This window comes from Micropterus dolomieu, linkage group LG10, assembly GCF_021292245.1.
Source record: "Micropterus dolomieu isolate WLL.071019.BEF.003 ecotype Adirondacks linkage group LG10, ASM2129224v1, whole genome shotgun sequence".
NCBI lineage: Eukaryota > Metazoa > Chordata > Actinopteri > Centrarchiformes > Centrarchidae > Micropterus > Micropterus dolomieu.
The window spans coordinates 3,653,691-3,675,638 of NC_060159.1; the positions used below are offsets into that span (position 1 = coordinate 3,653,691).

The 21,948-nt window shown below is 40.2% G+C and overlaps 2 protein-coding genes across 5 annotated transcripts in view; both read left to right on the top strand.

Moving 5' to 3' along the window:
* The window catches only part of cdk19 (cyclin-dependent kinase 19), a 58,830-nt gene extending 50,364 nt beyond the window's left edge, over window positions 1–8,466 (top strand). The window contains exons 12-14 of one of the 2 annotated variants that reach the window (XM_046060150.1): window positions 1,853–2,082; window positions 3,201–3,250; window positions 8,209–8,465. In XM_046060150.1, the coding sequence (XP_045916106.1) occupies window positions 1,853–1,978 (126 nt within the window). In that variant the 3' untranslated portion in view covers window positions 1,979–2,082; window positions 3,201–3,250; window positions 8,209–8,465. Of the gene's footprint in view, window positions 1–1,852; window positions 3,251–8,208 lie in introns of both variants that reach the window. The other variant, XM_046060151.1, reaches the window with a different exon arrangement.
* Window positions 8,467–19,159: 10,693 nt separating this feature from the next.
* The window catches only part of tab2 (TGF-beta activated kinase 1 (MAP3K7) binding protein 2), a 44,346-nt gene continuing 41,557 nt past the window's right edge, over window positions 19,160–21,948 (top strand). The window contains exon 1 of one of the 3 annotated variants that reach the window (XM_046060149.1): window positions 19,160–19,508. The gene's annotated coding sequence lies outside the window, so the exon portion shown is untranslated. The remainder of the gene's footprint in view (window positions 19,509–21,948) is intronic. The other 2 variants (XM_046060148.1, XM_046060147.1) reach the window with 2 other exon arrangements.

Here is a 21,948-nt window from a genome sequence, read left to right on the forward strand (position 1 = left end):
GCCAGGGCAAAGTAGAGGTCCAGATATTGTAAAACAAAACTGACAGCAGACAATAACAACCTGCCGGCTACCTGATAAGGACTGTACATTCCACAGAGTCCTGCTGACAGAGCTGATAGCAAATCACTGGGGTGCCTGCTAGCATTTTGCCTCCTACTCTGGCATGTGTTGTATCTTTGGCTCCAGTCTTATCACAAGGGCAAAGAGAGGGAGATTTCTGAGCGGTGGAGAGAGAGTGATGAAAAAAGCACAGGGCATCGTGTGATATGAGTGTGCTATGTTGGCTAGGCCACACGGGGGCAACACTATCAGGTATAAGTAAATCTCATATACAGATATACTGTATATAGCAGTGGCTGAGGCTGCATGTGAGACAGCTGGTAACTGTCAGGCTTCAGCAGATGTATAAATAAACCAGTGGACTGGCGTACTGGAGGGTGGCTCGCTGTCTAACAGTGCTGTCACTGTCCTACTTTTCCCCTCATTGATCCCTGCACCGCAGGCTATACCACCATGCACCACTCTCTACTCATTCTCCAAAATAGATGCAGTATTGCACATGTGACCTGGACTGAGTAGTATTGACATGTATTCAGTTCAGCTGAGGTCCACGGTCCCCTAACCCTGCCAGGTTCTTGTCATCCTGTAACTTCACTGATTTTGCAGCAAGTTTAGATATCCAGCTTTATGTCTTCTTTCTCTTTAAGAGCTCTGAATCAAGGGCTCCCAACTCTTCAGCAATGTCTTATGTTTTATAAGCTTATCATTAGTGCTGGGCAACAATTAAACTTTTTAATCGCGATTAATTGCATGATTTTTATGCGATTAATCGCATTGTTACTCGCAAAATTTAATAATGAATTGTAAAGTAGCGTTTTGGGCACTTTTAATTTAAATGTACTGCTATATACACAAAAAGTGCAATAACATGGTTTGCGGTCGTCTTATATGCGTGTGTTCACTCGCACAGACTTCACTCGGTTAAAAGCTTGAAATGACGTTACAAGTAGCGGTGGATATTTTACAAGCACAGACCAGGTAACGTTAAAGGAACATTGAACACAGGGTGCAGATGTTGGTTTCGGCTGTCAGCGGATCAACCTTCCTGTGACCCATGGTTTGACTGGATGTGTATTCAGAGCCAGTGAGCAAGGGACTTTAAAACTAATAATAATAAAATAAAAACTGCGTTAATGTGCGATAAAAAAATTGCCGTCAAGACAGTGGCCGATCATCAGCAATATAAAAAAAATCATTATTAGCTAGAACACTGACGATATATGCTACCTTGTCAAAAAATGCTACCGTAGTGCAAACCGATAGCAGTCTATCGAGTCGCTCTGCCCTGTGGCTTATTCTGATAGAGTAATATCCCCTATCAAATTATGCTCCCGGCATGCCCAACAGCAAGGTTGCACAGATTTATGGGTGTAGAAATAGACCACGCTTGTGGGTCGTACGCATGCGCAGAACCGCTAAGTAGCACATCTCGATAGGTAGCATAAATCGACAGAACAACGGTCCTGGTCTGCCTCCTAGTGGATTCACGTTTAATCATCCAGGTACACACAAAGTATGCAGGCAAGTCTGTGAACAATGCCGTCAACGCCTACGCTTTGTTAAAAATCAAGTATGTCGGGGGCTTTAGACGTACAGATTGATACCCCTGTTACATCTTTGCACCAAAAAATGGAACTAAAACCAGGAGGTGATTAGTTTAACACTAGTTTAACACACCACACATTAGCGTTCCTTATCAGCCCTCATGATATATCTGCACACAGGGTCAGAGTTTGCGTCATTGAGCTGCTCACTACCCTGTTTTCTCTCCACTCCTCCCTCTCTCTGTCAGCACTCCGGCCCCCGCCTTGGTTACCAAAGCAACGTCCAAGGTTCCACTCAGCCCCAGAGCACCATGGGATACTCGTCGTCATCCCAGCAGAGCTCCCAGTACTCCCACCAGACCCACCGTTACTGAGGCTCCCAGTCACCTGAGAACCAGCAGGGGAGTCAGCTCCTCCTCCTTCAACCAGACGTCACCCTCCTCCTCAGCTCCAGCCAAGGCAACGCTCTCACATCCTGGTCGGACCTTCTTCAGTGCATTACATCATGGCAACTCAGCCATCCTCCTTTTCAACCCTTCCTCACCTTTGACCTCTTTCCCGACAGCCTCCAATGGCACTGAAACACGAAGGCAAACAAGCATAGGAACCAAAAAAAAATCAAACAAGTCGTTCTGCCTCGTTGGGCTGGTGAACCATTTTTAAACAACTGAAAATAATGTAAGATAGATGTGAAGCGTCACACACACAGACTGAGAACCATGGCACTTACAAACGCAACGTTCCTCACGAGGAAGAATCGCAGCTGTATTCATATATGTACATTATATAGCACCTTTTTCTATTTGATTTTTTTCTCTCTTATTTGTTAGAGTTTTCAAGTTTACCTTGATAGTTGATGTCATTGTAAATATTGTTACATATGAAGCGATCGGCTGAGACAAAACACAGGAGGAACAGCTCTTTACTGTCATCTCTAGTGTACTATTACGTTGGATAATCAAAAGAAAAACAGAAAACGTTTGAGCTAACCCTGTCCTTTTAAGAACAAAAGACAGTCACATGTTTCTACACAGAAAAAAATCAGCTCTTTAGCTGATGCAATTGCAGGGAAATATTAAAATGCGCAATTTAATCTTCTTATTATAGGGTTTCTATATTTAGACCTCTCTTTATCTAGATTTGGATTTGGAAAGTAAGAAAAGTAGTTGTCTTTTTACAGATCTAAGTCCTGTATATTCTGATTCACTCCACTACTTTTAGAGATAAGAAACATTTGACAGCCGAGCTTCGTTCCTGTGACGATGACAGCGTTTTCAGGAGGTTGGACGCTTCTCGATTGTGGCCAGCAGCTCCGGAGTGTTTTCCTGTCCAAGAGCTGCCGGTGGACACTTTGCTCACACACTCATTTTATTGCGGACTTTCAAGGTTTCTGAACACGAACGTGCGCATAAACGTACAGGGCAGCTAACAGTACAGCCCCCCCCTTTCTGCTTCTTGAGACTGTTACTGCCTGATGTCAGAGAGTTTTTTTAAGGTTTTAATGTTATTGTTTCTCTGTAAGTGTGTGTGTGCGTGTGTGTGTGTGTGTGCACAGTATGTTTTTTTATGCATGTTGTTTATCTTTTTACTTACTAGAACTGCACTGACCGCTGAACCGTTCTGCAAAGAGCTGGAACAAACATGGGGTGAGTTTTGTTGTTTGAAGGCTCATCCACTTCCACTGCGACCCTTTGGCCTAGCACTGAGCAGGCATTTGGTAGAAAATGGGGCACATTTAAAGACATTGGGTGTGTTATTCAATACATGCCAAGGAGGCAGGAGCAACAGTTAATAACAGTAAAGTATTGATTGTCCTTTTGGATCATTTTTGGTTACAGTATAATCAACAGCTAGTCTGCAAACAGGCAGAGCCAGGCTAGCTGTTTCCCCGTTTCCTGACATGTGCTAAGCTAAGCTAACTGTACGTAGTTTCATATTTAGCATACAGACACGAGAGTGGTATTAATCCTCTCATCTAACTCTTGGCAAAAAAGTGAATAAGTACATCTCCTATAATATCAAACTTTTTACAGTACAATTTTGTTGGTGCAGGTACTTAACTTAAGTATTTCCATTTTAATGCTACTCAGTAATTCTATACTGAGATATAATCTTCGCTTCACTACATTTATTCATTTATTTCAATTTGCTGACAATACTTAAGTAGTTTTTGGTAGGTAGTAGGTAGTTTTACATTGTTGTATTATCAGTAGTAGTAGTTTAGGATGTGCATACTTCATGCACCGCTGAAATTAATATAGACCACATGCCACTTGGAAAAAATCTTCAAGGGCAAACCTCAAAGTGAGGCTTGCATTGTATCCCGCTTCTCCTTCTTTGTTTCCCCACAACTTTGCTCCATCCTCACTGGTCCCGCTGGGTCACATGACCGGTCATCATGCAGGTTGTATTAAATAATGCACCCAATGACTCAACTGTAAATGCCTTTGCTCCAATACAGAAGACACAGCAGGACTGGGGGAGGGGGGAGCCTTATTAGGCAGACTTGGCCTGCAGTGGGATTAGGAAACACTGACACCTTGTGGCTGAAAAAAGAACTGAACCTCTGTCATGTGAAACTGCAGTACAGCATGCAAGTAGATATATTGTGGCAAGTTAAAACAGTTTGAGACACGGGTGTTTTAGTATAAAACTCATATTGTTATTGTGTCCAGAATGCCAGTCATGTGTCACTGATGCTGAAAGTTGGCAATTGCTTTGCTCATAATGACACTATACTGATAATTATTTGCATCTCACCAAAAGTCTTTTGGTTCATGCATTGATACTATGATGCGTCTGTTGCCTCAGATTCGGTGGACTGAATCAAAGTCAGGATTTGACATGAATCCTGACTTTGATCTGGAAAGTCGTAAGAGTTTTATTTCAAACTAACATATTTATAAAAGGTCACATCTTCTTTTTTAAATATGGAATTGAACAATTTGAACAAAAAAGATTTTTGACTTTTGAGAATTTAGCTGTTTGGTTGACAAAAACTTACAGACTGGATCCTGCATATTTTACCCATATTTAAAGCTGCATTAAATAATTTTTTGGCCATTTTGGTTCAGAAGAAAAAGCCGTAAAATATTATATGATACGTTATCACCTTATAGAGAGCTGAAGTCCTGACGTCGCCACTGGGCTAGTTTCAGTTTCACTAACATATGTAACTCCTGTCAAAATCAAGCGTGTTCCTGAGGTTTACTTTCCATACATCCAAGACAAATCAGCGCCCACTATAGCACTATCAGAAGCTATTAAAAGTTTAAACCTTTGTGAACTTAAAGTTTAACAAGGATTGATTTTTTCATAACATACCAAAATAAACTACTCGTAAGCTATGGAAACAGTGTTTGTTAGAAGCTGCTAACAAGAGAAATATTACATTAACAGCAGTGTACTGTAAGATAGTTTTTCTAACCTATTTGGAGAAACAAAGGGAACCCAATATTTTTGTATGAAAGGTTTTGTTACAAGGCTGGATTTTTAGTAACTTCCGTTACATCAGATCTTTTTTTACCTATACCTTCTGGTTTCACTTCAGCTCTCTGTAAAGTTAAAATGGCTAATGTACCAGTAAACTATTACTTATTTTATGCAGTACTGGAGCAACAGTAGAAGGAATTTGGAGTCCAATATTCATTCTCCGTTTAGCTCTGGTTTTGTCTCCAACTCCTGAATATAAATAAGAAAATAATAACAAAAACAGCTGCCTGTAGCTGTAAATGAGATAAAAGCAGGGTTTGCAGGCTTGAAAAGCAAAATAATTTATTTATTATACTTTAAAATGGCCAGTAGATCTGAGGGGAACTGCGGAGTCATGTGATATTTCTCCACCTTACACATAGTAATTTGATCCATTGATAATTAAAAAAAATCATTGATTAATGCAGCTTTAAAGACAAACTTCAGGTGATGAATCTCCACATGTAGATGTTTCATCATATTGTTCGTTGCTTTAGTTGTTTGGTTCACCTTGTCTACTTGTGTGTTCAGACAGTCTGGCAGGCAGATCCAGGGAGACGCAGTGTGCTCAGTTGTATGTGATGGGGATCAAAACCAGCAGCTATTCAAAGGTTTTCTCCCCCCTCTAGTGCGTGTATTTGAAGTCAAACTGAGTAGCAATGAGGATACGTTAAGACACTTGTTTGTAAATTTCCCTCTCTACACAAGCGAGGTGTCACAAGTATTATTGAGAGTGAGGCTCCAGCGGGAGACAAATTTCTGTCAAACATCTCCTATGCAAAAAAAATCCCAGACTAAAGCTTTCACTTAGGTTGCTTAAGTTTTGCAGTTGACAAGTTTTATTATATTTTGACAGGTGATGTTTATTGATTCCTTGTGTAATATTGAGTACAGTAGTCCAAGACAGCGCTTACTCGTGTCCCTTTTTCACAGCAATTTAAAATGTAAAGGAATTATTGTAAAGAAATGCATATATATGGATAGTACACAGTCATATTTATTATTTCCATACATCTATGAATAATACCCTTTTTTTTTACTTTCCTCTGCCTTAACTATAGTAGCTATAGAAAGGACCTTTGTCAGAGAAAGCAGGCATCACTAGACTATATTTCTTGTTATTTTGGAGTTATTTCCTCTATATGCTCACATGAAATCATGTCTAGTTACTGAATGTGTTACTGCCACCTCAATGTACAGTAGAATGAAGGGGATGCCGCTGTTTGGGATCCCTCACTGGCTTGTCGTGGTTTGTTTCAACTTTGTCTCGCAAATATTCCACAGTGTTACTGTTTTTACAGGAATGATAATGATCCACGTTTTTATTTGTGTGGACGGTGCCTTTTTTTTTAGTCGTTCATCTTCTACAGATGTCATGGGAATTTGTTCAGGATATTTTTTTATTGTTTTTATTTGGTGTCGTTTTCACACCTCCTGTTTGCTCTTTGGGTCTGTTTCCTATGTCCTCTTTTTTCCTCATTACGATGTAGCATATTGTTATTTACACAATGTGGAAGCTAGCAGCTAAATAAATACATTTTATTTCAGTTTATTGTATCACACTTCTAAAGACTGCAAACAGTCCTGATGAGGACTAGCTCTTGTTTTTTCTTTGAATAGAAATTGTCCTCACACATTACTGAAGCGCAGTTATACACATGTTTTGAAATGCTGTACATAAAAACACATTTTAAGAATTTTAAGATATTGATACAATAATTGTGTTTTAATGCACTGTTGTTGCTCAAATATTTAGTGTTAAATTTTAAAAGTATTTAATGTTTTTAATGTTAATGCTTTAGACACTAAAGTTCTGGCAGTGCTTTGAAAGTTATATGGCAGATGATGCTCCTCTGTGTGTGTATAGATATGGACATATTAGTACACGCCTATATGAAATCTAGTGCACCTCTAGGCCGCTCTCTCCTCTTACATTTCTTCCTGTTGGATAGTATTGCATGTGCCTGTCTTTTTCCAATGGAGAACATAAGCACTTATTGTCGCCCTCTCAACAGTTTGTACAGACAGACAGACCCTCCATCTGCAAGTCAGAGTTTCTGCGATGCCTTCAATGCCTGTCGTGCCATTCAGATAACAAGCCTTGTTTGGCCTGTGTCTCAAAACGTGGTAACAATAAACCTCTATCCCATCAGAGCATCTTTCAATAAGCGCTTCACTGCTGTGGAAGAACTTTAATGATGTGATCTTACAGAAAAAAGCAACTTGTTTGATTAAACGTTTTTAACGGACCTACATGCACTTAACTCCCTGAAGCTCTCAGTGAGCTGCATCAGCAAAATGCTTTGCAGGTTGGGGCGTCTGTCCACTCTTCTACATTCTCTCTGTATTATGTGTGTGTTTGCGTGCGTGCGTGTGTGTGTGTGTGTGTGGGGGGGGGGTATTACTCATGTGGTGGGGACATCAATCTGTTTACATAGTCACACTGTGGGGACTCGCCTTCCATATAGGGACTTGGTTTAAGGTTAGGGCAGTGTTTCCCAAACATTTTCTGTTTTATAAGCCAAAAAAAGTTCATGCACCCCCCACCCCTGCAAGATTGGATTTAATTTTTATCTATTATAAACCATACAGTCATTTGAAAAAAACAAGATTCAGGTTAGTAAAATAGCTCTATTAACATCAGAGCACTTTTCGTTGTTTATGTCACCACATGAATCATATTCATGCAACTTAGGTCTGCTCAACAACTAGAACCCCTGAAGTGGCTCTACACCCCCAAGGGGGGCCCGGGTTATGGGTTAGGTTAAGGATAGGAAAGTAGTGGTAATGGTTATTGTTAGGGCAAGTCTCCAGGGAATGAATGTAAGTCAATGTAATGTCCCCGAAAATGATGGAAACTGGACTGTGTGTGTGTGTGTGTGTGTGTGTGTGTACAGGTTTGAAATATACATATGGCCTAAATGTATTGTCTTTTCATAGCATTTATAGATAAGGCAGCAATAGCTCAGCGCAGGAAAATCAACAAAAGAAAACATTTATTTAACTGCTTTTAGCAACCTTGTCCAAATTTCACTGTACAAATGACTGTTAAATGAGAAAAAGTCATGTATATTTATTTTATATCCTCTATTATATTAAAAATCTCTTTTGTCTCAATCACTTTCTTGTGTAGTTGCTGGGAGCGCTGCAGTCACAGTTTGATGTACAGGAGCACGCTGCGGCTAACCAGAGTGTTGGAGTTCTTGCTCACCACTTGATGTCACCCAAGGGTGACTGTTCACTGTGCTAGTGCATAACTGAGTTCTACAGAGTCAGAATCGTGTTGTTGAGTCATGCAGCAGAGTGCTATTAAAAAGACTGAACACAAAAACTATTTTCAAAAATATTTGTAAAGCAAATTTTAATTAATGTCGTGTTGGTTTTTTGTAAACTTTCACAAAAATAACAATGTGGAAATACAATTTGAAATGTACATTTTGTACTGCAAAACAGTTTGTGATAGTTTAAAGATACAGTTTGAAATTTTGGGAAATAAACTCATGGACTTTCTTGCCTAGAATTAGATGAGAAGATAACACTGTCATATCTGAACAGTACATGTACCTGTCAGCCACAACATTATGACCACTGACAGGTGAAGTGAACAATACTGATTATCTCTTTACCATGGCACCTGTCAGTGGAGGGGTATGTTAGGCAGCAAGTGAACATTTTATCAAAATTGATGTGTTAGAAGCAGGTAAAATGGGCAGCGTGAGGATTTGAGTGACTCTGACAAAGGTCAAATTGGCTACACGACCGGGTCAGAACATCTCCAAAACGGCAGCTCTTGTGGGGTGTTCCCGGTCTGCAGTGGTCAGTACCTATCAAAAGTGGAAGGAGAAGCAGTGACCCGACAGTGTCATGGGCTGCCAAGGCTCACTGATACACGTGGAGAGCGAAGACTGGCCCATGATGTTTGATCCAACAGATGAGCTACTGTAGGTAAGATTGCTAAATAAGTTAATGCTGGTTCTGATGGAAAGGTGTCAGAACACACAGCGCATCACAATTTGTTGCACATGGGTCTGCAAAGCAGGAATGTTTTGAGGAATGTTTGAACACAAGAACGAGTTCAAGGTGTTGACTCGGCCTCCATATTCCCCAGATCTCAGTCCGATCAAGCATCTGTGGGATGTGCTGGACAAACAAGTCTGATCCACGGAGGCCCAACCTTGCATATTACAGGACTTAAAGGATCTGCTGCTAACGTCTTGGTGCCAGATACCACAGCGCACCTTCAGAGGTCTAGTGGAGTCCATGTCTTGACAGGTCAGGGCTGTTTTGGCAGGAAAAAGGGGAACCTACACAATTTTAGGCAAGTGGTCATAATGTTATGGCTGATCAATGTATGGAGCATGAGTCAGCAGCCGCTTAGCTTAGCATAAAGACTGGAAACTGGAGGAAACAGACAGGCTCTGGCTGAAGGTGAAAGGATTCAAGTTTGTTCAATTCATGCAAATAGCAAAGTGTAAAAACAACAATTTGTGAGAAAATATTTTTACTTTCTAGCCTTTTGGCGCTTTCGACTACATCTCATGGTCTTGCTGGCTCAAGTCATCACATGAGCCTGGTGTGATTGCAAATGTGGGTGTGACCTCCACCCCTCTTCTCCTCAAAAATGGCCTCTGGGGTTTAATGTAAATGGCCTCCTTGATCTGTCTCCTGTCATCCACTGACTCCAATGACTTTGACCTCGTCCCAGCAATTAAGTGCGCCTTTTGAATTGAGATTTTTCTGTCACACATACAGAAAACACACTTTATTTCTTACAGGCACCTCTAGCCGTGCAGATCATTTTGGTTTGGTTTTGAGATATCTGTCACTGAGATTTCTGCCTCCACCCCAATACAACGGAGGTAAATGATATATTGTTCGTATTGGGCACAGCATTGACAAGAGAGCATTTCAAATGAATTGTAGTAAAACAGTTATATCTCTTTCCAAAAGCAGCATGCCTCTTAATCCACAGAGTCGTTGATTACATTACAAAGCAACTTTCAGTTAGTGCATTTAACATCTACAGGAACAAGAGCTAGTTGTCATCAAAATTCTATGTGCATCCCTTTTCCATTTCCATTGGAGCTCCCTAAAAAAAAAAAAAGCTAACAGGGTAGAGCCCAGTGATACGTTGTTGTACTTTTGTAATTGCATAAAAGGCCAAGTGCATTTAGTTGTTTTTGACAAAGTCGGCAGTAATGGAGACGGCATGAATTGCATTAAGTGAACTTGTTCATTACATAGGTATGAATGTCTTTGGATGATTTGGGTACTTATATCCACCAAGACATTCCACAAGATGCGTCAAGTAAGCGCTACATTCAGTTTATGGGCTGGTGGCTTGACAAGTGAAACCAGTGCAGGCAAGCTGAGACTTGGCATCGACCTCAGGAGTTCTGGCAGAAGCGCTGGATCGACGGCTCAGCCTGCAGTGTTACAGCTACCACTTGAAGGAAATTTATGACTTGGAGAGAGCTCAGCAGAATGTCTTAACGCAGATGATCCCATTTCCTACTCTGTCTCCAGGTGCTGCTGCTCAGGTCAGCTACTGAGGAACAAGGTCCACGTACATATAGACCTTAACCCTAACCGGCAACTATGTTATTACTGGATATTCAAAAGTAGAGAGTGTTTCTCTACGCTACAGAATTTGTAACTGCCGCCACATTGCATATCATACCAGGACTGTAGAAGATAAATTGCTCTGAGGTTTCCATTAATGCTGCAAAGAAATGCCTTGGTCTAATTAGAATTTGTGGCGTGGTTTAGTTTGGTTGCTATTAACACCATTCAGTACCATACTTAACATGCACGTACGTGCAACTGACAGAACATGGCACGACATAGCACGGCATGACTAACAGTAGAAAGCATGACAAAGATGTGACGTAACATGACATGATACAACCTAACATAATATAACATCAAATAAACACAAAACAGACCACCACCTGTACCACAACAGACCTAACCTAAAGAGCCCCAGAGCACCACTGAAGGAAATGGCTGGTGATATTCTGTATTTTTCTGAGTGTCAACAAATCCAATGAAAAGACCAAAATTAACTGAAAATATGTATCAGTTCTTCTCACAATACTTTTCTGTGTTCCCCAGCTTTCTGTGGCACTGCAATTTCCTAAACCAGCTGGTCACTGTAGTTTGTAACACATTTTACAGGAGGAAATAATGCATTTGTCGGGGGCTATTTCAGTGGTGGAATAATGCACATCTGGTGCTTTAGTGAGTGTTTGGGGCAGCAGGACAGTGTATGTGGGGCCGAGTCTAAATAAATTACAGTGTGTGTGTTCACAGTGAGGAAGGTACATGTCACCCAGTGCAACAGTGAGGCTCAATGATGTGTTTTAATGGTTTCTGGACAGCAGTGGCGCACAGAGGAAGAAGAGATATAAGGCTGTGATACACACACAGTACTTGTTAGTAGATACATTCACTGTTGGATTTGATGTTTTCATGAGATTTATTGACAATAACTAAATATAGAATATCGCCTGCTTTTTTCCTGTAAAATACAAAGTGAAGTTCTGGTATAATTTTGTACCAATTCAGCTTGAACTAAAAGTGTTACTGCCTGTCCACACTTTGAAAGTACAAATGGAAAGGGTACAAAAATGGACTTCCAAATTAAGATACATTAAAGGCCCAGTTCACTCAAATTACACTAAATAAAGAAGAAAAAAACATATCTGTGTGTATATCCTCAACAGCAGCATATTCCTCCAGAATAAATGTCCCCAATATTTTGAATAATCCACAGTACATTTTTCCTTGGAACTACTTTCTATCGAAGAAATAATCCCTATAAAACTGTTCACAGCATGTGGTGTGAATGATCCTGAGTAACCAGGAAGATATTTTTCCTGAATGTAAATGTAAATTCACCTCCACTGTATTGAAATCAGGATATCTCAAAACTTGAGATGAGCATCCAGATGCCTGTGGTGTATTAAACATGACCAGTTTGGCTAATTAATTACTTATTAAGATAATTTGTGCATTTCATAGTCAGTTTATTTGTATTCATTGTTTCATACACAAACCTTTTACATTAAAAGAGAAAAATATAGCACGTACAAACATAATAGTACATAAACAAATGTCAACATTCTTATCTTACCTGTACTGGAAGTTGGTATCAGACAGACAGACGCCACCATGACAACAAAATATCCTGCATGTCATACACAATGGTGGTAGGACATAATCATGGGTAGATGTATTAATGCAGGCTTTATTTTCTGCCCTATTTCATGTTAAAGTGAGATTAGCTCCATTTAACACGTGTGTGAAATGGTGCTAATCTCACTTTCTATTAAGACACTCACTATTGAAATTAAATTATTTCAATTAGAAATTAGAAATTAAGTTAGGAGACATTTTACATATTCCAGATGAATCTCAAATAGCAATTCATTTTACTTTTCATTCATTTTACTTTTAAAAGAAAGGCCAAGTCCTGGTTGGTTCAGCAACAAACTTGTGATCACGTCTAGGCAAAAGTGCTACATGTTTTTCATTGCACTTTGATTTACTCATTTTACCTCCTCTTATCTTGTGTCGTATTGTATTACACTGTTTTAATGTTTTATTTCTTTAAAAGCCCTGCTATGGACGGGTGTTGCAAATTAGCAGCTGCTAAAAACACAATGGTACACACATTGGATTGCTGTTTTCAGTTTATTGATGTTAGATGTATCGGTCCCTAATAAAATAAACTATAAATAAAATATAATTTGGAATAAAACTATTATTATTTTTGTGGGTTAAATGAATATGTAATGGCATTCAAACATAAACTATGTAATGTTGAACAGAAAGCAGATAGATGTTCACTTCTCTAATGATTTTTGCGTTTGTAAATAAATAAACATGGATTTTTCCTTTGCTCCAGGTTAGTTTGGGTGAATTGTGGGTTTACAGTAATACAGTACCAGTCGCCAGTTCTGACTCTCTCTGTTGACCAGCTTCTTGCCTGGCGTGGGATGTTAGACTGATGTCTTGGTCTGCTCTCCTCCTCAGACACAGTTGTGTGGTGGAGATAGTGTTTGTGTTTTCACCCGGCCAGTTGAGTGGGAAACTACAGAATCAGAATGAGTAGAATGGTGCACTTCTATTCAAAGCAGTGTTTAAAAGGCTTTTCAGCTCAAAAGGAAATATTTATTATTGTCTACTTACTGCCCTTAACACCCCTTAAAATGTTTAATTTCGGCAGGAGATTTAATGAAAATTTTATGTTTCTTTTCTTTGAAGCTGTAGAAAGATAAACCAGCTCGCTAGGAGGTTGAGAGGAAAGGCTAACTTGCCTTGTGTTTGCTGGTGCCACAAAATTCAGGCGTGATGGACGTTGTAACTTGTGAGGCTGATGGGAATGCCATTAGTTTTGCAGGTGTTTGATCATAAATGAAAGTACTGACAAATAAACATTTCGACCTGGTGATGACACTAGATAAAAATGGATCACCATAGTGATAAATCATAAATCTCTGTACCAAATTTAAAAGAAATGCATCTGGTGGTTGTTGAGATATTTCACTAAAAAAGCCTGATGCAGAGGCATTTTCAAATCTTATGAACCAAATAGATATTTTTGCTTTGCCACAATAGATTTCTATGCTACAACTCTACATGTCCTGTCTATCTACTGCAGTTCTAGTGGGAAAGTGCAGGGCACATCCACAGAGTGTCAGTTTGACCTTAAGGGTAGGAGATCGGTTTCTGGAGCTCCGCCATCACACCACTCACTCCCATTCTGCTTTCAGAGCAGCGTTCAACCACAGCTCGATGCTTACACTCCACAGACCTTGACATTTCGATTGCCTCTTCGTAATAAACTCTCCTCTCTACTCAAAAACAGGCCCAGACTATGTCTGCATCATTATTTGTTCCATCCTATTGAGTCTAACTATACAGTTCTAGTTCTACAGTATTTTTGCAGATTTTTTTATATTCACTAGTTTGTTTTGTTTGAAGAGTCTTCAGAAAGGTTCATTTAATATATTTGATATTATGTGATTTAAAAAGATCTTTCTTTGGAACTTGTCCTTGCTGTAGCTTACTTTTGTTATTTTGTTAATTTTGTCAGATGAAAACCTTGTATTTCCAAAATGAATGGATCTACAACAAATAGCCTTGTGATTACTTTATCTGACCTTCTTAGCTAAAATAATGGTTTTATTATATTCATAGAACTTTCTTTTTGAGAATTATTAGATTTGAGTGCAGCATTCCTAATGAAAAGGCTTGAGGATTGGGCAGGGTCTTTCTGGCTCAGTACTTGCCTGTTTTGCATCTTATCTAAAGGGATTTATTTATGTATTTCTTTGGACTTCTATGTTTAGGGACGTTGACAACATATGTGGAATCCCTCGGGGATTAATACTTGGTCCATTGCTCTTCAGCTTGTGCATGTTTTTCAGCACCGACCAAAAATCAGCATGAGTCACCTGTTAACACTTGAGCACCACCCGCTGTGATTGAAATGTAAAGTACTTAGCAAGCGAGCAGGGGTGTCAAAATAGATATGTAACATATATCTTAATGTATTGGAAAGGGTTGAAATGCCCAGTTTCTGTCCCTCCAAGTGGTAACAATATGAATGTACACTTGACCAAACCTACAACACTGATAATCCCATATGTCTTGTAAAAAAAATAACTTCCATCCATCCATCCATTTTTTTTAATGTTTTACTTTTCATATATAAAGGTGTGTAACAATAGACTGATACATCGATATAAAAATATGAAATGGACAAAATATACAAGTTATAAAATAACAAATACTATGACAAAAGACCCTAACACATTTCACCAGAAAATCTCCACTCATATAGTGGACATTATATATTTCTTTTAACATACACTAACTTACACGTATTTTATATTTGAGACTATGGACAGCTGTCAACAAGAAGCTATACCATAAATATGTCTTTACAAAATGTAAATCTAAAAGTTGATATTTTTGAGATATTTTAAATACTTGACCTATTTGCAGTATTAGTGTCTCTGTGCTTTAAGTCTTTGAAATTGATGGATTCAGTTTTAATTGTGCACTAGCATTGAGACTGTTTCCCTCCCCCGCTGCTTTACTCATGAGTTATCTTCCCCTAAACATGTGAATCACAATAATCTCATTATCATTTTTCAGTTGTGGAAATGATTTCCCTCTCTACGCTGATGATACTCAGCTGAATGTGCCTGTGAAAGCAGATGGTGATGCTCATGTTTATGTGCTGTGAAATCCTGGATACCACTCAGGGACAGAGGGTGTTGTACGCTGTACGGGTTGTAAAGCCCTTTGAGGCAAATTGTGATTTGTGATATTGGGCTATATAAATGAAATTGACTTGACGTGACTTGACGCTTACCGCCCTGGGCTTGTGGGATGGTTAGCCACACCTGCCAATCAGCCTATTGGAATATGTAAGGGGGAGGTAAACATTTTTAAACATTTTAACCTGACGAGCCTTTAATGGGATGCAAGCGTTCATCAAAATAAATCTGTGGGTCTGGGTGAGTATGCAGACATTACACTTTTCATCAGTTACAAGTGCAAGTGTTTTCATAGGTCATCTTTGTAAGTTTGAAAATAGAGCAGCTTCCTGCTCTGTCTGTTCTCCCTGTCCTTAACACTGTGTCAAGCTTGTTAGCACTGGAGCGGCTGCATAACCTGCTCCAAATAGCCAGTGGACAAGCACAGAAGTTTGCTTAAGACGGGAATAATGACTAGAGACCCACTGCAAAGCTAAATCTAAACTGCTGACCCATGACAAGCTGTCCTTAGACCGTGAGAAACGCGCCTCTTTCCATGCCAAGAATGTGGGTGGCCAGCCATGTTGCTCCAAAAAGCCTATCTGAGCAGTGTGGCCCGTTGCACCAGGGCAGGTTTTTATGTCGGAGTTGTCTCGGGCTGCTGCTGCTATGTGCATATGTTGCCCTTTTTTTGTTCTTTTTTCCTTCAGAGGGACCACACTGTCATTCTTGTAATCTGTCTATGCACAGAACATACGCAGAGAAATAGAGCTGGTAGAATGTGTGTGTAGGGGGGTGGAGGGGCTGTAAATCCAAAGCACACACAGTCCACTTCCACTTGTTAGGCAGCTTGTGAAATAAGACCAAACTGGTGAACGAAAAAAATGCATCCACATTCAGGTGGTAAAGTCATTGGAAATTCATGAAAATTTTGATTGCGCTGCTTTCGTTTTCCTTTGTTTTTGCTGATTCACTGGCCTTACACATAACCGCCCCCACACCACCAGCACATCACCAAGTGTGTAAGGCATTGTGTAAAGTAATGAATACTCTGTGAGAGCACTGGTCACAGAGGATAAGAGACTGCACTGTGCTGTCAGTTTGCTGCTCACACTGAAGGGGATTTCAGCTCCCTGGGCTTCAAACCCAGAGTCAAGGGGTCACAGTCTGTGTGAGATAGCAGGGGCCACAATTTGTATGTGTGTGAGTGACTGTGTGTGTGAGTCACTGCATTACGCCGACACACGAGACGCCATGTGTTTCCATCCAGTTCACTGAAGAACAAATGCGCCGTCCTTTTTCACAAAAAAGCCCACAAGCGTCTGTTTTCTCACTCACCCAGTGTGTGGGTCAGTGCAGCAAGAAGCAGCGAGCAGGAAACGTGCTCCACATCAATTTTGTTGTAAAAGAAGAATTAAATGGGACACCTGGTTATGGTGTCCACGCAGATTGAAAAAATCTAATTGTGTCTAATTTTAAATGTGGGTCCAACATTGCAAGTGGAGAGAGTGCGAGGTTCTTCCTGGAGGACATGGGGGGTTCTTGGTGGGGAGCAAAGGCCTCTGAAGCAGCATTTTGATAACATCACATCAAAAACTCAAACTTGAAATTAATATCAATTAAACCCATAACGTCCTGATTTTCCTAAACATTCCACTAAAACGTTGATACATGCACATTACAGCGTTAAACCCCTCCGGAACTCCTGGCTGTACTAAATGGTGCAATATTAGCTATAATGCTAAAGTGGCTGGCTATACAATGCTACATTTAAAGACCCAAACAGTTTCTTGTAATAAACCTTTTCTCTCTATTAGGCCAATTTATTATTATAAATTGGCCTAATAGAACCAGTTCCAGTTCTTGGTATTCAGAAACACAAGCAACTACTTTTTCGTGCATTTTTCTGTTCAAACGGAGGTCAGCGCAGCTTGGGTGAAAGAAACAAATTTGAACTCTTGGCACACCCCTTCTTAGCTAGACTGTAGACATCCAGGCAAGAGCAGTTTTTTTGCATTAATACGCAGTTTAGGACAACACCTTAAGATGAATCCTCTGGGAAACATCGATGTCTATACAACAATTCATGTCAATCACTCCGATATATATTTCACTCTGGACCAAAGAGATGGGATGACATCCCTATAAAGGCACGCTGCTAGGGTGGCTAAAGATACAAATTGAATACTAACACTAAAACTTTTAAAATATAATGACAGAGTTGTAAAAGCACACTGGTGCACTTTCAATTACTACCTGGCAACCCTTCCTCTGCAGAAGTGGTCGAGCAAAGTGTGTTTACAATCCTTCAATGAGGGAACACATCATGTTTGGTCTTTACTTGCCAGATTTTGCCACTCAACCTTTTAGGCTTGCCTTCCAACACTTGGCCTGCAGGCCTCGTGCACTGTAGAATGTACTGCAGGTCCTAATCTTGTTGCAGTATTGAATGGTTAAAAACTGATATGAGATAGGAATGAGAAATGTTTGTTGTTTAAATGCAGAGCGTGACATGCAATCATGCGCATCTTGTTAAAGTTAGTCTTCTAGTCTTGTTTGACCAGACCCTTCTACACACTGGAGAAGGCTTCTGGAAGAGTCATAATGCGTATCCTCATCTCTAAAAGCCTCACAAACATGCCTCAAACACGACTAACAAATGACTGAGACTTCAGATGAATCAGCCGTTTGAAACCCTGCGTATTCATTCCTCAGTAAGGGCTCACTGATGTTCTGTCACCGGCAGCTAGCACCAATAAAAAACATTGAGCAACAGAGATGTGGAACATACATTTTGAGTCAGAGAACACATTACACTGAACTTAAAAGACTGCACACAGCAATTCTCTTTGAGAATTATTACCAAAATGACAACAAAGCAGAAGCTCTACAATAGTCTGTTATATCCTCTCTAGACAGAGCACTAATATGCTGCTGTAAATGAGACAGCTTTGTATTTCACACCCCAGTATAAAATGTGTTTTTCTTTGGGTGGAGAAGTGTTCATACCCAACACCAACAGTTTATTTGTGATAAGAAGAAGCTGTACTCTGCCCACCCCCGCTTTGTGATTAAGACTTGTAATATACCCTGGCTGGTCTGTGATGCTGTGAGCCAAACAGACAACAAGAGATCTAATACAGAACACTTGCCATTTGATTTAAGGAGATAATTTTCCTTGTCAGTTTCTGCAGAAAGAGAATTGTCTTCACTCAACAGAACCAGAATTTGGTGTGAATTCATGGCATTGTGACTTCTAGTGGTATAAGAATTTTGCATTTGCCGATTTCAGCTGTAAGAATTTTCCAAGGTGATAATGTGGTGATTGAGGTGGGGAATTCTCTCCTTGCTTAGAGGTCATACAGATCAGTCCTTCAGCTGGAGGTTCAGTCCCCTGCGAGGTGCCCTTCAGCAATACAATGAATGCCTACTACAATATCCAGGATGCTGCTTTGTAGCTGACCTCTGACCTGTGAATGTTTACTATCTCTATGAATAAAGGTAACATAAAATGAGATCAATATCGTTGACATTGTTATCACTGTCCCAATTGATCTATGAGTCAGACCAAAGCAGACATCCACCAACCCTACTCTTCAGCTATCCAACTTCTCTTGCATAGTTTTCATTCCAGTAACCTTAAAAACTTAACCGAGTCTCGGTTTGTTTATTTCCTTTGTTTTATATTCCGCAGCAGCAGGCTTCTCAGCTCATTTTGCAATCACAACTCCCTCCTCCCTCAGCACAACTCAAGGAAACTGAAAAAAGAAGAAACTACTCGTCATCTCGCGATAGTCGCTTGCTTATGCAGACGCCATATTCTGACAGTATTTTGATTCGTATCTGCTGGAAGTGAGGAAAAAGAGAAAAGTGAAGGGCTGTCGAGGGGAGGGGGGGGCTGAAGAAGAGGAGCTGTCAAAAAGGTATTCTCGAGTCTCTGTCAAACAGCGCAGGGCTGAGGCTCGGTATCCCTCCCAAACGTTATTTTGAGGACACACAAGGCCCGGGGCCTCGGTAAAGTTGGCTCTTCGTCTCCCTGGTAGTAGCTGGACCCCTCTCGGCTTCTCCTCTCCGAGCTCCGCGGCCCTCTGGAGGTCCGGCGGCGGTCTCGGGTGTTGAAGGCGGCCCGGGGAGCGGCGGCGGCAGTAGCGGAGACGCAAAGGTAAGTTACATTAAGTTAACTTAAGGCTTTTGGCAGTTCGCAGCAGCCGGAAGAATACAGTTTTAATAGCGTTACAGTGAAATGAAAAAGCATTCCAGCGTCTTTGGCCAATAGGCGCTTTTACATACCGTCCCATTCCGTTTGAAAGAAATGGAGAGGAAAAACTTTTCAGATGTGGAAAAAGTTTTTGTCTACAGTAAGCAGCTAGCTAAGCTAGCTAACTGGAAGTATTTGTAGCCTGTTCCCATCTTGGCCGAGTTAGCAAATCACTGTTTAACGTTTTAAACACATTCGTTAACCTCTCCCCTAACGTTACGTCCGCTTTAAAATAATATCTGTAAATATGTAACGTTAATGTGTGTATTTTTATTTTAGTAAAAGGCTGGCTGACGCTACATGTTTTGTAGCCCATGTTAGGCTACTTTTTCCATTGAGCGCTCCTTTGAAACGTCGCTAGACTGGTCGTGGATGGAAACGTTAAATCATAAAATTGTAGCTTCACTTAAACCTAATACAGTGAGTGTTTTAACTCTAACAGGGCTCTAAATCAAGCCGTTACACCTTAACTTATTGTTTATACATTTGCTTCACCTCTGAAACTTTATTTTTTTGTGTAACATGGAAACGTAACGTTAGTTGTAAATTAGGAGGTAAAGTAACGTAGCTGGCTAGGCAGTTTTGTACAGTTGTGTGGACAAGTTAATGTCTGGTCGCAAACTTCACTAAGTTAACTTAAAAGAATCCTGCCATTTTCATAGTAAGATGATGCAAATGGAGCGTTAAAGTTTTAATGGGACCATTTAGTGTTGCACAACTGCGACCAAGTTAATCTAAAGTAGAAACTCAAAACTCAAGACTGCGCGATTGGGTGTTTTTAAAAATTCGGTGATGAGTTAGTGACTTTAGCTGTTTGATAACTTTCTGACATTGTCCCTCATGGATGAGATCTTCCTGGTTTGTGGCAGTTGTGATGGAAAGGGGGTGGGTCTGAGCCTTTGCCAGTCAAAATGACAGCTTAGTAGTTGTTGTTTGTCTTCTTAGTATAGTTAAGATGAGAGATGTATATCCTGCCATAACCTAGTTCTCTCCTGTTGTATTTATTCTTGAAAAGGTACTACAGGTGAGGGAATGATCTGGGAGGCACAGGTTGCAACATGTGAACTATTTTTAAAGTTGCATGTTTGTTTGTAAGGCAAGAGTCCAGTATTTGGAAAACTGGATACATGGATTTTGTTTCCATGGAAAGTGGTTGAGTGATTTTAAAAGTCTGGTTCTTCACACAAGATCTTTGAGCTATTTTGCTGGTTATATTCTTGCAGTCCACATCATATTTAATCACAATGTAACACAAATATTACTGTTTGATGACAGGTATTTTTTTATTGCAGTGTGTGGTTGTAAACCCCTTTCAGTTCATGGTAGCATTCGGCCATTTGTGGTGGTCTACTTGGCACAGTGAAAACCCCTCTGGGTGTGTTGAGTGTGTTTCTCCATGTTGTATCACTTAGGCCGGTCTTCATATTAACACAAGCCACCAGTCAAATGATGCAAAATGTTGGTTGTGTGGTTGGAAAGTCTTTCGGCTCTACCAGCCAGTTTGGCAGGTAATCAACCTGAGTCCAATTAGAGTTTTTATTCTAAAACTAGCATCTAAGAAATGGAATTGCTCTTTCAGGAACCTAAATTGACTTTGTGAAGGTAAAGTTTCACTCTGATGTAGTCACACATTCAAAGTACAACCTATCTGACTGCGATTTTTATAATCCAGGCTTCTTATTGTACTCTCTATCCTCAGCAGACGTTGAATGGATTCTCTGCTCGGCTGCTTTGAAACGCTTGAGTTTAGCCACAGCGCTAAAGAGCTCAAAATCACTTCTCTGTCTGCCTCTAAACACCTCCAATCTAAATTGTGTTGTCATAGCTAAACTATAAGAGCGTATATCATTCATTAGCAGCTTTCGCCTGTCTTGACTTGCAGTCAACATTGCACTTCCTGACCAATAAGCTGCCATGGCCAACTGTTTATAGGTGCAGACCCCTAACTGAAACCATGTGTGCCTGTAGCTGGGCAAATATGTTGCTAGAAGGCCCTGCTGATTTGCCACTCTTTGGAGACTCAACATCGAATGCTCACAGCCTGTATGATAGGGGTTAAATCAGGATTTTGGTGAGGATCATGCACTTGTACAGAACAGGAGGCTGCTAATTGCTTTGTTTGGATGTCATTTGGTGTATGCTAACAGGCTAAATCAACACGACTAAGTGACTGCACAGATTAGAGATCTAAACCCGCACTGTGTAAGTTGCCTTGATGCTTGTTGATAGAGGTGAAGAATTAGGCTCACTCGATGTGTTTGCTTTCATACAATAAACAAGCAGGACTAACACTTGTGTTTAAGAACTTTTACAAGAAGCTAAAGTTGTAGCACGTTGTTGCGAG